General features: G+C 43.4%; 1 protein-coding gene across 3 annotated transcripts in view; it reads left to right on the top strand.

The window, feature by feature from the left end:
• si:dkey-240h12.4 (death-associated protein kinase 2) overlaps positions 1–15,785 on the top strand; it is a 28,257-nt gene that overhangs the window by 10,190 nt on the left and 2,282 nt on the right. For 2 of the 3 annotated variants that reach the window (XM_015955775.3, XM_015955776.3), the window contains exons 3-11: positions 5,103–5,324; positions 5,636–5,774; positions 5,839–5,968; positions 6,580–6,628; positions 6,843–6,869; positions 10,288–10,440; positions 11,874–11,919; positions 12,029–12,118; positions 15,635–15,721. In XM_015955775.3, coding sequence (XP_015811261.1) covers positions 5,103–5,324; positions 5,636–5,774; positions 5,839–5,968; positions 6,580–6,628; positions 6,843–6,869; positions 10,288–10,440; positions 11,874–11,919; positions 12,029–12,118; positions 15,635–15,721 — 943 coding nt within the window. Of the gene's footprint in view, positions 1–3,459; positions 3,633–5,102; positions 5,325–5,635; positions 5,775–5,838; positions 5,969–6,579; positions 6,629–6,842; positions 6,870–10,287; positions 10,441–11,873; positions 11,920–12,028; positions 12,119–15,634; positions 15,722–15,785 lie in introns of all 3 variants that reach the window. The other variant, XM_070541458.1, reaches the window with a different exon arrangement.

The following is a 15,785-nucleotide window of genomic DNA, read 5'->3' as shown; positions in this document are numbered from 1 at the left end:
AAGAACATGACCCTGACAGTGCTGCCTGCTTTGTCCAGATGACAGTGGATTGGTTGAAGCAGCTGGATGATGGCATCCTCAACTCCAACTCCATGGCGATAAGCAAACTGCAGCGGGTCCTGATATGTTCTAGTTTGCTTATTCAGGTGGACCAACAGGAGTCTCTCCAGGACCTTCATGATGTGGGATGTCAGGGCAACCGGTCTGTAGTCGACATTGACTGATGGGCGAGTCTCCCTCCTTGAAGGCTCTTTTTTTCCTCATTTAGCAGATTCTTCAGTTCACTGGTGATCCAGGGTTTGTTATTAGCAAAGCATCTCACTGTTCTGGTGGGTATGATTTTCTCCACACAGAAGTTTATATAGTCAGTGACACATCCAGTCATGTCATTGATGTCCTCTTCATATCCTTGGCAGAGAGTCATCCATCTGTGGTCTCAAAACAACTCTGCAGGGCTTCTTCAGCGTCCTGTGACCATTTTCTCACAGTTCTTCTTGTCACAGGTTGCCTCTGAACAAGTGGTTTGTATTCTGAGCAGAGAAAAACAAGATTGTGATCTGATTGTCCCAGAGGAGGTCTTGTTTTGGACATGTATGCATTCTTTACATTTGCATAACACAAATCCAATGTCTTGTTTTCTCTGGTGGAGCAGCTAAAAAACTGTTGAAATGTTGGAAGTGTAGCAGAGAGCAAGGTATGATTAGAATCACCAGATATAGCCACAAATGCATTGGGGTGCTGGGTTTGTAGCTTAGCGACAACGGAACTGATGGCATCACATGCATTTTCAGCAATGGCTGAAGGTGGAATATAAATGGTTCCCAAGACAACACTGGTGAACTCTCTTGGCAAATAATATGGGTGACAACTTACTGCCAAGAGTTCAACATCTGGGCTGCAGAGATGACATTTCACTGAAACATGACCTGGATGGCACCATCTGTTGTTGACAAGCACTGCCACTCCACCTCCTTTTCTTTTCCCGCTCCTCTTCAGATCTCTGTCTGCTCATACAGTCAGGAATCCTGGCAGAGAGATGCTGGAATCGGGGATATGGTCCTGCAGCCACGTCTCACTGAAACACATAACACTACACTGCCGATACTCTGGCTGAGTCCTTGAAATGACTTGGAGTTCATCCATCTTGTTGGCCAGTGATCTCACATTGCCCATTATGATCGATGGAAGAGATGGTTTGAATTTCCTCTTTCTCTGTCTCCGTTTTGCTCCCGCTCTGCACCCACGCTTCTTGCGTTTTAGCTCATTTGGGATTTGTGGCTTCAGTTGAGGTATTATTTCAGCCTTCCCAATGTTAATCAGCTGCTCCCGATTGTAAACCAGCTTGTTGCCATGGTTACACATCATAACAAATGCTCAAAAAGTGAAAAAATAGCAGTAAAAATCATCCAAGCTTCACAGCACCAGAAACAGAAAAGTAAAATGTCAAAAAAAATACCGTTCCTCTCGAGAAACCAGAAGAAAAAAAATGTCCAAGAAAAGGCAAAACTTACATATAGTCAACAGAGCTACTCCAACATGCAGCCACCCAGAGCAGCGCAGTTCCGGAATATGGCTTGTGACCAGGCTTTTGTGGAACTTAATGACAGCATTTGAGATCAGATTTTATTTATTACAGAAGATTTACTGATTGTAAAAATGTTCAAGTTTGCAGTTTATTGTCCTATGAACAGTAACTGAACATGTTTCCACGTATAATGAAGTTCTGTCTTCCATCAGTTAATGAAACAGCTTGTCTAGTGGAGAACGGTGATAGCCATCCACTATAGGAGCTGTGGGAAATTTCTGGGAGGGGGAAATGGTTACAGGGAAACAACGATGGCTCGGTCTTCTCAACTGTTGTGTATCTATTCAAAATCGGCCCTTTCAGGCCTTTGCTAAGACATTAGGATATTGCGAGTGTTTCGGCAGAGAGTGATGTCAATGATTAGTGCCAAAAGGCGCCAGTGAACAGTAATAACATGTTTTATTCTGTCAAACATGCTGTAATTTAATGGAGAGTGGCTGTCTGATGTAAAAGCAGTATGAAATGACCAAAAGAAAATAACTGTACAGCCCTCAGTGGGAGACCAAAGCGCCGTGGATTATGGCGTTGTAGAGGAATATCTGCCACATTTTTTGATGTTGGAAAGTTAGAAATGGGGATTTTAAAGCAGCGTCAATGCCGCTGATTCTGTTTCACTAGCAACTCTTCCATTTTCACAAATGCAGGTTGTTTGGCGACGTCTGTCAATATCTGAGTTACGACCAGTCAGCCCGAGTTAACCACAGGTCCACTTCCAGTGTCTCCACAGGGCTTTTCCGCATACATATCCCAGTTTGGATAATTTTTGGTTCCTGAAATGTCCTTGGAAATAGTCCTTTTGGGGACGCCTGGTAAAATGGAGACACATCCATGACGCAAAGGTCTGGTCAAGTTACCATGAAGTTCTGCAAGTGGAAAGGGGCCTATTGTCAGTGTGTACTGCTGCTGCTGGGCAAATTAAACACTCAAACAGAAGGCTCTGGTCAACAGTGATACAGCAGCAGGCAAATCAGGGTAAGCTTAGCAAACATTTGCATGTAAAGAGGACTCAAGTTTAAGGGAGGTTCAGGTGTAGGAAAAAGAAATCTGGACTACTTTTTCTTTCAGTAAAAATGTTTTTTCAGTGGAGAAACAGTAACGGAACTAGGCATGATGTCTTCAGTAGAACCGGTGGTGCTTTCCTGGGGGGTCTCTGGTCCACGATAGTGTTTTTACTATTGTGTATTTTTTAAATTGTGTTTATGTACTGATGGATGTTGGGATGATCCAGTTAAGTTGGCTCGAGCATCTAGCCTGTGCTCGGCTTCTGACCAAGTCCTCCAAACACACCCACATCACCCCGCTTCTCCTCCAGCTTCATTGGCTGCCAGTCAACTTCAGGGTTCATTTCAAGATCCTGGTTCTGGTCTATAGGGCCTGACATGGACAAGCACCATCTTACATCGGTGATCTTCTTAGTCCCTACACCCCCAGCAGGTCCCTGAGGTCCAGTGATCAAAGCCTACTGGTTGTGCAGCACCAGGTTAAAGACCAAAGGTGACAGATCATTTGCTGCTGTGGCCCATCCCCCTGAGCCTGAGATCAGTGGACTCAGTGGTCTCCTTTAAAAAGCAGCTGAAAACTCACTTGTTCAAGCTGGCTTTTGTATGACCTTCTTCACCACTCTCTCTTTATTCTGCTCTCCCCACCTATTCCACCTTCCTCAGGATCCACTGATTTCCCTCTTTCTTATTCATGCTCTTTCTTTCTTAACATTTTTTAATCACAACTGTCTATTTTTGCTCATTTTAAATATATTTTTAACCATTTTCCTAATTTTTTAAAATATTTTAAAAAATTTTTGTTTTTGTGACGCGCCTCATGATTTTTATCTTGAGAGGCGCTATAGAAATTATATTTTCTTCTTCTTCTTCTAGTTAGGATGCCTCCTGGACGCCTCCCTGGTGAGGTTTTCCAGGCACGTCCAACTGGGAGGAGACCTAAAGGAAGACCCAGGACACTCTGGAGGGACTATGTCTCACAGCTGGCCAGTGAATGCCTTAGGATTCCCCCGGGGGCACTGGCCCAAGTGGCTGTGGAAAGGGAAATGGTAAATGGCCTGTATTTGATATAGCGCCTTCTAGAGTTCTTGAAACCCCTCAAGGCGCTTTTCAACACAATCAGTCATTCACCCATTCACACACACATTCACACACTGGTGGGGATGAGCTACAATGTAGCCACAGCTGCCCTGGGGCGCACTGACAGAGGCGAGGCTGCCGAGCACTGGTGCCACCAGTCCCTCCGACCACCACCAGCAGGCAACGTGGGTTAAGTGTCTTGCCCAAGGACACAACGACAGCGACAGACTGAGCGGGGCTCGAACCTGCAACCTTCCGATTACGGGGCGAGCACTTAACTCCTGTGCCACCGTCGCCTGTCTGGGCCTTTCAGTTTAGGCTGCTGCCCCCGCGACATGACCCGGATAAGCCAGTGAAAATGGATGGATGGTGTTTATGGATTTCAGAGACCTTTTAGCATGGACACATTTTTCCCTCATTCTCCTCTACCTCTTCATTCAGTTGCCACCTCCAAACCCATGTCTCCCGTAATTTCCTTCCACGAGTTAAAAATTTTATGCGTATCTTTGTACTCCGTGTGTCACGATTGTAACAATGTTTGTATCGTTGGACTTCTTCCGCGGACTGGTCAGCAATACAAAGGCCCAATATTGAAAGAGGCACTCTCGATTCACTGGACACCTGAATATTCTGCAAAGGAAATGGCTTTGTGACCAATTGCATTGTGTTCTCCGTCATCCTCAGAGCCATTGTGTCAGGGCATCATGGCGTTGCATGTCGCCACACTCATGCAGATGGAGAAGTATAAATCAGGCTTTAGACACACCATCCAAGCCCACAGCTTTCCCAGTACAAAGCATCTTCATCTCTATTTCCACCTCCTCCTTTGGAAAGTCGAAGGGGGGAGTCCTTACATCTCCTGAGAGGGAGTGGGATGGTGCCGAGGGTGCAATGGGGGTTTGAGGAGGAGCAATCTTGTTGTCATCACATTGTACTGGGACGCTGGTGCTATGACAAATATAGCTTCTTGTATCTTGTATCACTGAACATACAAGGAGACAGTTACTGAGTCCTCTACAAGGTTGGGTGTGGGGGGGGGGGGGATGCAGTGGAACAATAACTTAATGTAACAATAGCTGTGGCATGCTTTATGGGAAGGGAGATTGGTGAGGTACTGATTACTGCTGTAAAACTGGTTGACGTCATTGGCCATGTTTACATAACCTGCTGCTGTTGTAGCCAGTGATGGTCCTCACCCATGACTACACCTCTCTAATGTTGCTGCTCTCTGTAGTCCACAAAGAACTGAAGAATCAGAGACACTCTGTAAAAGTAGAGATGTCTTCTGGATGGAGAAGGACCCTTGTCAGATGAGAAAAACCAACATTAAAACCAAGATTAAAAATGAAACTTTTATAGCAGCTTCCTTTACATTAAAACAGGAAACTTTGTGTATCTAAACAAAGTTTTATCTTCAAGTGTGTCCTTGTTCTGTCCAGTGGACACTTTGGTCAGGTCCGAAGGGTGCGCGAGAGGACATCCGGGACCTGTTGGGCAGGAAAGTTCCTAAAGATCCGTAAAAATGCCTGCAGCCGCATGGGACTGGACCGAGTCAGTGTGGAGCGAGAGGTGGAGATCCTCCAGGCAGTACAACACCCAAACATCGTGGCCCTCAAAGACGTGTTTGAGAGCCGATCAGAGGTGGTCCTCATCATAGAGCTGTAGGTCTCTGGGTCAGGTTCTTCTGATCAGTGTTGCTAAAACATGAAGATTTGAGTAAGAAGTTGTGGCTAGCTTAGCCTCTGTCCTTTAAACATCTGAGCCAGATTATAGATATATAGTATGTTTAGTCTGATCTGTTAAAGGTCTGTATAATTTAATACTCTCAGCTAGATCATAAGAGATAAATATGAACTATAAAAGATAATCTGGGCCTTGAAAGACAGTGCTGTTTTTAGATACTAGCTAACTGTTAGCTTCTTGATGCGGGCCGGACCAAGTGTTTCTAAATCTTCTCTGATGGACATCTTAGAGTCAGTGGAGGGGAGTTGTTTGACTTCATTGCTGCGAAGGAGAACCTGTTGGAGATCGAAGCCATTGAGTTCCTAAAGCAGATCCTGGAGGGACTGAAGTTCATCCACAGTAGGAACATCGCTCACTTTGACCTGAAGGTAACCCAAAGCCCACTTCCTGCCTGTCAAAACACAACTTTTATTGACCTTGTTTTAAATTCAGCCAGAAAACATCATGCTGTCAGACAACATGTCGCCACACCCCAACATCAAACTTATCGACTTTGGCCTGGCTCACCACTTCTCTCCTGGGGAGGAGTACAGGAGCACTAGTGGAACTCCCCAGTACATTGGTGAGGTTCAGTAAAGTCTTGACAAAATGCTTTTAACTTTTTGTCAAACCAGTTTAACAGAAATGCAACAGGCCTAAAGGAAAGTTGAAACAGTTGTCCACAGAAACGACCGTCTGCTCTGCAGGCATCTAAATTAAAAACAAGAATCAAGTGAAAAAAGTGTTAAGAAGAATAAAATGGTGTCAGCAGGAAACTCCAGCACATGATTTTGCATCCAGCTCACATTTGAACTGCATTAGTCTGAAATACTGCAGGATCATTTTACAACAGAAAACCACATCTGTGTGAAGTCCCATCACACCTCAGCTGCTGTCGGGCACAAGTAGGAACTTGCAGGCTAACATCTAGAATGTTCCCCTGCAGCAGTTTTGATAAAACCCGAAGAAAGAAAGGCTGGGTCCAACTTTTAATGCTGTTGCTCTGTTTCACATTCAGATTTTCTTCACTGATATGAAAGCTGTAAACATCCTGGTTCTGTAGAAAGCTGCCAGAACAATCCTTTACTGCCACTCAGGAATCCATGCAAGGCATTTCAGTGTTTATTTGTTTACGTTTTGTATGGTTTTTATGAGTCCACACCCCACTGATGTCTCTGTTGTTGTCTTTTTTAGCACCAGAGGTGATTAACTCTGAACCGCTCAGCCCAGCAGCAGACATGTGGTGAGCTTTCTGCACCAACTCTTTTTTTTTTTTTATCAGAGGTTTCCAACCTTTTTCCCTCAAGATATGCCAGGGCCCCCCAACCCGCATACTCATAAAAAGTGGTTAATTACAAACTTTATACGAACATACAGAGTTATACATACAGAGGTTTAAACCTAACCTTCATCATCATCTTTTTTTCTAAACTATCTTGCTTTCTATGTTCTTTCAGGAGCATCGGCGTCATTACCTACATACTGTGAGTAGAAGTCTTTATGTGTTCATGAGAATGCAAACACAAATGGTAGCTGATCAGCTACAGTTCCGTTTCAAACAGGATAAGATGGGAGTGAGTGAGTGAGTGAGTGAGTGAGTGAGTGAGTGGTGTGCAGTCAGGGCCAGCAAGGCCTTTTCTGCTGACCTAAACAATATCAGATTCACTGACTTTTATCTAAAAACTAAAAATTTGCTTGTTCAACCTCCAACTGGATGATGTTAAGCTATCATCACCTAGTTTTGCTAGCAAATAACATCTTTGGAGATCTGCACACATTAAAGAGCAAGTTACCCCCAAGTCAGCTTTTTATTCTGCTGATAAACTGTATAAACAATTGTCTACCCTGCTGTAAAAATCCAGCATAGCTGGTTACTAGCATATGTTGTGTTTTGGTGCTGGATTACCTGGTGGGCAAGCACCCCATCCTGGATCACCATACAGGACCAGCTAAACCAGCTCCAAAGCACAACATATGTGGTTTTTCCAGCAGCCTGATAATCCTGTAGACATAATTTAGACATTTTAGTACATCTTATTTAAATATTCAGCCTAAAACAGTCTGTGTTGCACCTTCTTCATATTAAAAGTCTGAACTACATTGAATTTGAATCAGCCACTGCTATTGGCTAAAAGGTACCTTGTGATGTTAGCCAGTACAGTGTGATGTCACCTGTGTTGCCGCTGTGTGGTATAAATGGGGCCGAGTCTTGTGCTCGGTCACACCCCCATTGCACGTAGGAATAGCAAGCGTTTATGGCTCGACACCGGTGGCCTCAGGCAATTCACGAGCCACTCACAGTGGCAGTGGAGTTAAATGCTCAGCCCGTAACTGGAGGGTTGCAGGTTCGAGCTCTGCCAGGTCTGTCGCAGTCGTGTTTTTGGTCAACACACCTCACCCTCCATGTCTGCTGGTGGTGGTAGGAGGGACCTGTGGCACCAGTGTATGGCAGCCTTGCTTTTGTCAGTGCGCTCCAGGGCAGCTGTGGCTACGTTGTAGCTCATCATCACCAGTATATGAATGTGTGTGTGGGTGATTGACTGGTTGTGTTGTATAGCACTTTGTGGGGTTGTAGAACCCTAAAAGGGCCTAGAAGTAGATTTGTGTGGTATTAGTTTTAGCAGACTGTGATTGCTGTAATTTAGATCAAAATCAGATCACATTTTGACCAATTTGTGCAGAAATTCATTTAATTCCAAAGGGTTCACATACTTCTTTTGTCCTAGAAGAAGGATTTTGAAGCTCATTAAACTAATCTTCCCTAATCTCCTCCGTGTCTGTTTTGATTACATCAATTTAGCGAGACGAATATTTGTAGTCCTATACGTCTTTTCACACAAACCTAAAATAACAAATGGCCCCGTTCGAAAATAAGCACTTTCTTGGCATCAGAATGTGTCTTTAAAATTCATGGACATCATATGTAAAATCCATGCTACATAACAAACGGGATTAAACAATCGCTTTTATTGCCCCAATGACTTGCATTCATTTTGTCTTACTTCCGGGGACCCATAGTCTGGAAGTCTGGTCTGGAAATGTGACCGAGTCTTGAGCTCGGCCACACCCCCATTGCAAGTGGGAATAGCAAGCATTTATGGCTCGGTACTGGTAACCTCAGACAATTCACGAGCCACTCACAGTAGCAGAGGAGTTAAACGCTCAGCCCATAACTGGAGGGTTGCAGGTTCGAGCTCTGCCAAGTCTGTCAAGTCAAGACCTAGGCTTCCTATTTAGGCGTCCTATTATGTTAATTCCCAGAGACATCCCCCCTTCCTCTCTCAATCACAGGGACCTGAGCTGCAGGGCATCCCCACACCCCCAGCTCTCCCTTATTTTCCAATCCAAAACGTGGCAGGTATGACTATCGGATGGTGGAAAATGCCCTGCGGTGGGATTGTTTTTCCAGCCTCCTAAACAGTTTATCGTATTCACTTAAAGAGTAACTAAATCCCAAAATAACATTTTTTTGCTTATAAACTGTATAATTGGGTCTTTACAAATGCAATCTTTCAGTTTCTGTGCATTCTTTTGGCATGTTTGTGTAAACTTGATTAAATCTAGAATCTAGGTCTAAAAAGGTCTTAGTGCTGCCCCCTGTGGCAGAACAGCGGTTACTGCATTTTAAACTTGTGATTGACTGGGGCTGGAATGATTTCACATCATCGGTACAGTCTCCTCCCACTCCCCCTCCCTCCCAGGAAGGAAATTCCCCACACTTGGCCATGCCACTCTGTGCCTCCTGGCAACGCCCACTTTCATAGTATTTTTCAAATCTTGACCAAGGGTGGCGTTACATTTTCTGATGGTGTGCAGTCCCTCTTTAAGTTCCAGAGATGTTTAACAGGGACGGTCAGAGTGACAACAGAAATATCTTTTGGTGGTAAATAAGTAAACAATTTCTCTTTGTTTATTAGCTTATATTTCTCTTTCAGTTTGCTCTATGTTTTTGTCCGAGTTGCCGCTGTGAACTGGGACTTAATGGAAAAAGTGATTCGCTTTGACGTCCGAAGGGAAAACCTGAAAGAGAAACGTAGCTATGTCTTTTTCAGCATATTGAGGCGCACAAATCTCAGGTGGCTGTTGCTCTGCCTTTGTTGTCCAGTTTAAAATACCACCAAACTGAAGACATGTTCGCTGTCCTGAAGAGTTAGCTCTGCCTTAACCTGCTAGCAAACCGCCGTAAATTGTGTGATATTATGGCGTCGTTTTCATCCAAGAAACAGTGAGTATTGATGTAGAATAACGCGTTAAAATAAAACGCCATTGTTATTCCATTTGAAAATCTAAATTTCAGGATGAATTTAAAAAGTCATCATTTTAAAAGGTTAAATTGATCATTTCCACCCAATAACAATCCTTTTAATATCAGGTAATCTGGCCCAATTTTCGATCGCGTGATTGGATCGGAGCGTCCGTAGAGGATGGTGGATTGGACTGCAGCAGCTAGTTACTTTTGTGTTGCACTCTTGAAACAAGACATGGCAGCTTTGTTTTTTCCATGCTGCAGACATGTTTTTGGACTTCTGTCTGGAGGAGCTGGGCATGGAATCACAAGCCACAGCTTAACCACACTTTTTCTTCTATACCTGACGTTGTGCATTACTAAAACTTCTGTGCGTGAACAAAAATCGCTATACAGATTATATCAAACCACTGAATTGCTTCTGCCCAAAAAAAACAAACAAACATTAAATGATGACTGAAATGTTGTTTCACGGTGTTTTATCCATCACTTACAAAATCTAACAATAATTAAGATATTTCCAGGCTGCAATACAAGCTTTCATTTCTCTTGGGTTTCATTAAAATATTTAGTGATTGCTTTTATTTTCAGCGATTGATGAAGACAAACAATTGGACTGATGGGAATATATCTCATGCTGTGTTTTCTCTCCTTAGACTCAGCGGTTTGTCTCCATTTCAAGGTGATACTGATGAAGAAACTCTGAAGAACATCCTGGCCCTAAGTTATGAGTTTAACAGACAGTACTTTGACTCTACTAGTGCCATGGCCAAAGACTTTGTCACAAAGCTTTTGGTGAAAAATCCCAGGTAGGTCGGATGACCCCTGACATTGAGCCACAATGAGACACTGATAATAACCTCATCTTAAATGTACTTCTGTTCTGAAACTTGCTTCATACTTTTATCTTTTCCCCTGTGTTTGTTCACATATTTGTTTGTTTTTTATGTACGGCCTAGTTTGTTGTTCTCATAGCGGTCAGTGAATAAATAACAGTAGAAACTTCCCCATTACCAAATTCTGTCATTGGTATTTCTCCTGCTTCTCACGTTCCTTCTGTATGATGTTTCTGTCACTTGGAATCCTTGCATCCATCTCCGCTGACTTCTTCTGCACATTGTTGACTACTACAATGTCCTGTTGGGTTGCAATCAGCCGTTTGTCAGTCTGGATGTGGAAGTCCCACAGGATCTGAGCTCTGTAGTTGGAGCCTCACACTTTATGGGACCTCCAGTCCACAGTCAGTACATCTGTTCCTTTACACCATTCCAGCCACCTACATCCCAACAGTGCTGGACATTGTCACGGGTGTCTTCTTGGGTCATGTCTGGTGCAGTAGACCATTGACCCTGATGATCAGAGTTTCTGGGGTTTCCATATGTTTTTATTTCTGGCTATTTGGTAGGGATTCTGGATAATATTATTACACACTTACATTATAAAATCTCAAAGTGCTACTCAAAGGGAAGAATAAAAACTTTTTTAAAAAGCATAACAGGGAAAAAGAAGATAAACGAATGCAATCCCCCACCATTGTTCTTTGAGATGGTCAGGGAGTGAATTCCAAAGTTGAGCAGCCGCAGAACCAATTCTTTAGGGGAGCAGAGAACGAGTTGAAGATTGAGGGGTGAGTCCTTCCTTGAGATAGGAGGGAGCATGGCTGTAGGTGTGTTGGTGAGTGAGAAGGCTGATTTTAAAGTGGATTCTGGCAGTGATGGGAAGCAAAGGAAGTTGGCGCAGTACAAGTATAATGTGGTCATCATTTTTTAGCATGATCTAGCGGCACTGTGTAAACAAACTGAAGCTTCTGTAGGTTTTTGCTTGAAACAGTGAGTGGAAGTAATCTAACTGTAAATGTATGGACCAGTGGATATCAGCCATTTCTTCAGTCTACCTGTGGTACAAGCCATGCAGGGCCTCGTCCCTCCTTGATGGTTCCTCCTTCTCCTCCTCTTCCACGTTGGGTTTCTGTTGTCTGAGACATTCACTCTGGAGGCTTTATTACTGATGTCCTCCAGGACATTAGTTGTTTCATCCTGTATAGAAGTTCTGGCACTCTAGACTTCCTCCTTGCTCTTACTGTACACTCAGGGTGAAGGACGTAGATGGATACCTGTATCAGAAGGTGCATGTTTTAACAGTACAGTGGTTCTTGGACCTTTGCTGGTCTGTGGAGGTAAAATCACAGTACGAGTTTCTGGTGGTTCCTGGTATCACTTTGTCCTGTTTATGTGTGTTACAGTGAGAGAATGACTGCTGAGGACTGTCTGCAACATCCATGGATAAAGGTTACTCTAGAGTCTCCCTCGGACAGATCTTCTGATTTGTTTGGTTCTGTTTACTTCGTGGTTCTGGTATGTTTCCTACCATAGCTGCATATCTTTTCATGTTTTTCAGCCCATCACTCGCATTCAAGCAGTCCACAGGCATCGATCCTCAATCAACATAAAGAACTTCAAGAGATTTAATGCCAGAAGGAAATGGAAGGTACGTCTGCAGACCTATTGTGAACCAGTCGGCTACATTAAAAGCATTTTTGAGTGTTTCTCACCATGTCAGTCAGGTTCAGTCAAAAGTAAAATAAACTGAAGTAAACAGTTGTATGTAGCCCCGTATGTAGAAAGGCTATGGCCTTTCTGCGTGGAGTTGCGTGTTCGCCCCATGCATGCGTGGGTTTTCTCCGGGTACTCCGGTTTCCCCCACAGATCACAACATGCCCTATAGGTTAAAAAAAAAAAATTGTAAGTCGCTTTGGATAAAAGCGTCTGCTAAGCACATAAACATAAACATAGCCATAAAAGGAACTAGTCAGGAAGAGTCTTGGTTGAATTTGTTCTCCAGAAACTGCTTGTATACACTTCCTCCATCCTGGGGTGACGTGCAATAGTGGAACAGAAAACTCCCTTTTAACAGGACGAAACCTCCAGCAGAACCAGAACAAAGATGGAAGACTAGGTCTGAGAGGACACGAGATATCATGACATGTAATGGTACAGAAAAATAATGGTACAGAAAATATTTGGTCAAAAGTATTCAGCACCTACTAACAAGCAAGAATTCTGGCTCCTGACGGAGACCTGATTCATGCTTCTCCGTCAGCTCCGCAAGGGACAGACGCACACGGATTGACGGAGACATTTTGCCCTCATGCTTCTCCGTCTCCTGGGAAGTGTTGCAAAGCAATTCCCCACCAGGACAACAGAGGGCGTAGCGCTGTTCTGTGTTATCCTGTCCTGTATCCGGTCCAAGATAGTGTGTTTATATTGTGTTTTTTGTAAATAAGAGACTTTTTAACACGACAAATTTGTCTCTCATTCTCCTCCACCTCTTCATGCGCTCGCCACCTCTAAACCCACGTTTCCTGTCATTTCCGTCCACAAATAAAACGCTTGCTGTGTAACTTTTCACTCCTCCAGTCACGGGGGAATTAAACATTCATATTTTAGAGTTTTTTCGCGAGGTATTCTTCAAGCTTCTCCGTGTCTGCCGCTAGTTATCCTCGGCTTTCTTTGTTTTTGAGGGCGCAATGGCGGCGGTGTAGACTACAGCGGTGCCCTGACCAATCACAAGCTTGCATTCTCCGTCTCGTTCAACGGATGTTTAAAAAAGTGGGCTCGACTCCGTACGTACTTGCGTGCCCTACGCAAGGACGGATAATGGCGTTGCGTGTCTCCGCCTTAAGGCTTTTCTCCCACGATCACTCAGTTTAGATGGTCGGCCAGCTCTAGATGGAGTCCTGGTGGTTTTGACTTCATCCACTTATGAATGATGGAGGCAGCTGTGCTCATTAGGACCTTCAAAGCAGCAGAATGTTTTCTGTCACCTTCCCCAGATTTGTGTAGTGTTTAATGACAGCTTGCAGCCAACAGTGTTTCACTACTGCCAACACCTGGGCAACATTACTACCACTACCATGGAGTCCTGTTTTCCTCAAAAACATGTAATATTGTCCCTATCACAACCCATCTATTATCAACAGCTTCCTGTAGTAAACAAGCAGATGTTCACGTTTCTGCAGCAACACATCAATCACACGAACCAGTCAGATGATTCCCCATCCTAAAAAGAGCACCATTCACAAAGTAATGACCTGCTTCTGTTTACCTCCTCCCACCTACTCAGCCCTTTATACCTTGTCACTGTCTCCCTCTGACCTCGCTAGCCCACACCATTTTCCGTAATTTCTTACTTTCTTTCCATACCAACTACCATATAGATAACGGTACCCGCCAATCAATATTTATGCTAGCTTCCATAGCCAACCTATCTGCTGTTTCATTACCAAAATAGGGAGCCTAAGTCACGCCCATCTACTTCTGGACCACGGGTCCCCGGAACGTGAAAATGAATGCAGGTCAACAGGGCTAAAAACGCTATTTTAGGTTTTGTGTGAAAATAAGTCCAGGACTACAAGTGTGCATCACGAAAGTGACGTCATCGAACCAGACACGAAGAAAACTGAGGGAAAAGAGCTGTAAGTTCAGAAAACTTCCCACAGGAAGAAAGAACCACCATGTCATTTGGCAAGTAGCAGCTATGTTAGGGGAGAGGAGATCATGTGGTAACGTCACATATGCAACGTGCCGATTTCTGGTGTGTAGTCATGCTAATTACGAACTTTTACAAGCTGATAAATCTCAAAGTACGTGACTGGCGTGGTCGAAACACTCATTACTTTTCATTTAATTTGCAGTACAACACGGGGATTAAAAATTTGCTCTTTTAGCCCCGTTCAGTTGCATTCATTTTTTCGTTCTTCTGGAGACCCGTGAGCCGACCGAAAAGGGAGGAGACTTAGTCTCCCTATGCCTACATGAGCAGGAGGCCACAATAGAACAACAGTTTGGTTTTGTTCACACCATCTATGACCGGGGGAAAAAAAACATGCAGATTGTTCTGATTACTTGTTCTTTCTCTTTTAATGTCCAACAACAGACAATGAACGACTACAGATTGTTTGTTCTACAAAGCTTTTAACGCCCACCCATTCTAATACCAATAAATTGGCACACAATTCCACCACATAAACTCTAAAAAATGTGAGTTTTTAAATCTTGATGTAGTCCAGTATTAACTACGTATTGTGTGACCCAATATGGGGTTTTGCTTTGAGTAAAAAATATTTTATCCATTTGTAATGAGGCTGTTACGCAATAAAATGTGGAAAAATGGATGTGCTATAAATACATCCCAGATGCATCATAAATCTTAGACTGCAGCTAGCCACGTATTTGAATATTCTGATTTGGCTTGCTGATGATCCCTGTGGTCTGCTTTTGGTAAGTTTCAAATTTTTGCGTAAAAAAGATCGTTTTTGTTGGTTTTTGATCACCTGTGTTTTACCATTTCATTGATCGTTTGAATTTTAATATTCTGGGTTTATAATTATTTGACAATTATCCTAATAACTCAATCAGTTAATGAAACACAGATGGCCTAAACTTGTGAAACAGTTTAAAGCATCTGGTGATAATTACTCTCAACCCCCCTAAGCTAAAGACCAAACGTGACAGATCATCTGCTGCTGTGGTCTCCAGATTCTGGACCTCTCTCCCCCTGAGCCTGAGATCAGTGGACTCAGTGGTCTCCTTTAAAAAGCAGCTGAAAACTTCAAGCTGGTTTTGGTGTGACCTCCTGTTCATCCTCTTCTTCCTCACTAGCTTTTTTTCCACGATGGTGTCTACCTTTTAGTTCATTTTCAATCTCCCTTGTTTTTCATTATACATATATATATATGTATATATATGGCAAGGTGGATAAACGACGGCCCGGGTTGTATTCGATCCCTAGACTTTCGGGGTGAGAGTCATACGCTCTAACCAGTCAGCCAAAGGGACATCCCCTTGGCCAAGTAGCCAGGGCGCATGATCAATCGGGACACTGTGACAGGACACTCACACTGTCACATATATATATATATATATACATATATATATATATATTAGCGTTGCAATTGTTGTCTTGAAAGGCCCGGTACACATAAACCTTTCTTCTTCCTCTCAGATGTCTTACAACATGGTGTGGATGTGTAACCGGTTTGTCAACCTGAAGCTCCTTTGTAAAGGCAGCACTGATCCAGATCCTTTACAGGTGAGAACTGTCTGACCCACCGAAACAAAATGAAAATGTTTGAAACATCCCATAGCATGCAATT

The sequence above is a fragment of the Nothobranchius furzeri genome, chromosome 11 (assembly GCF_043380555.1).
Source record: "Nothobranchius furzeri strain GRZ-AD chromosome 11, NfurGRZ-RIMD1, whole genome shotgun sequence".
Taxonomy (NCBI): domain Eukaryota; kingdom Metazoa; phylum Chordata; class Actinopteri; order Cyprinodontiformes; family Nothobranchiidae; genus Nothobranchius; species Nothobranchius furzeri.
This window is presented reverse-complemented; position numbering and strand designations above follow the sequence as displayed.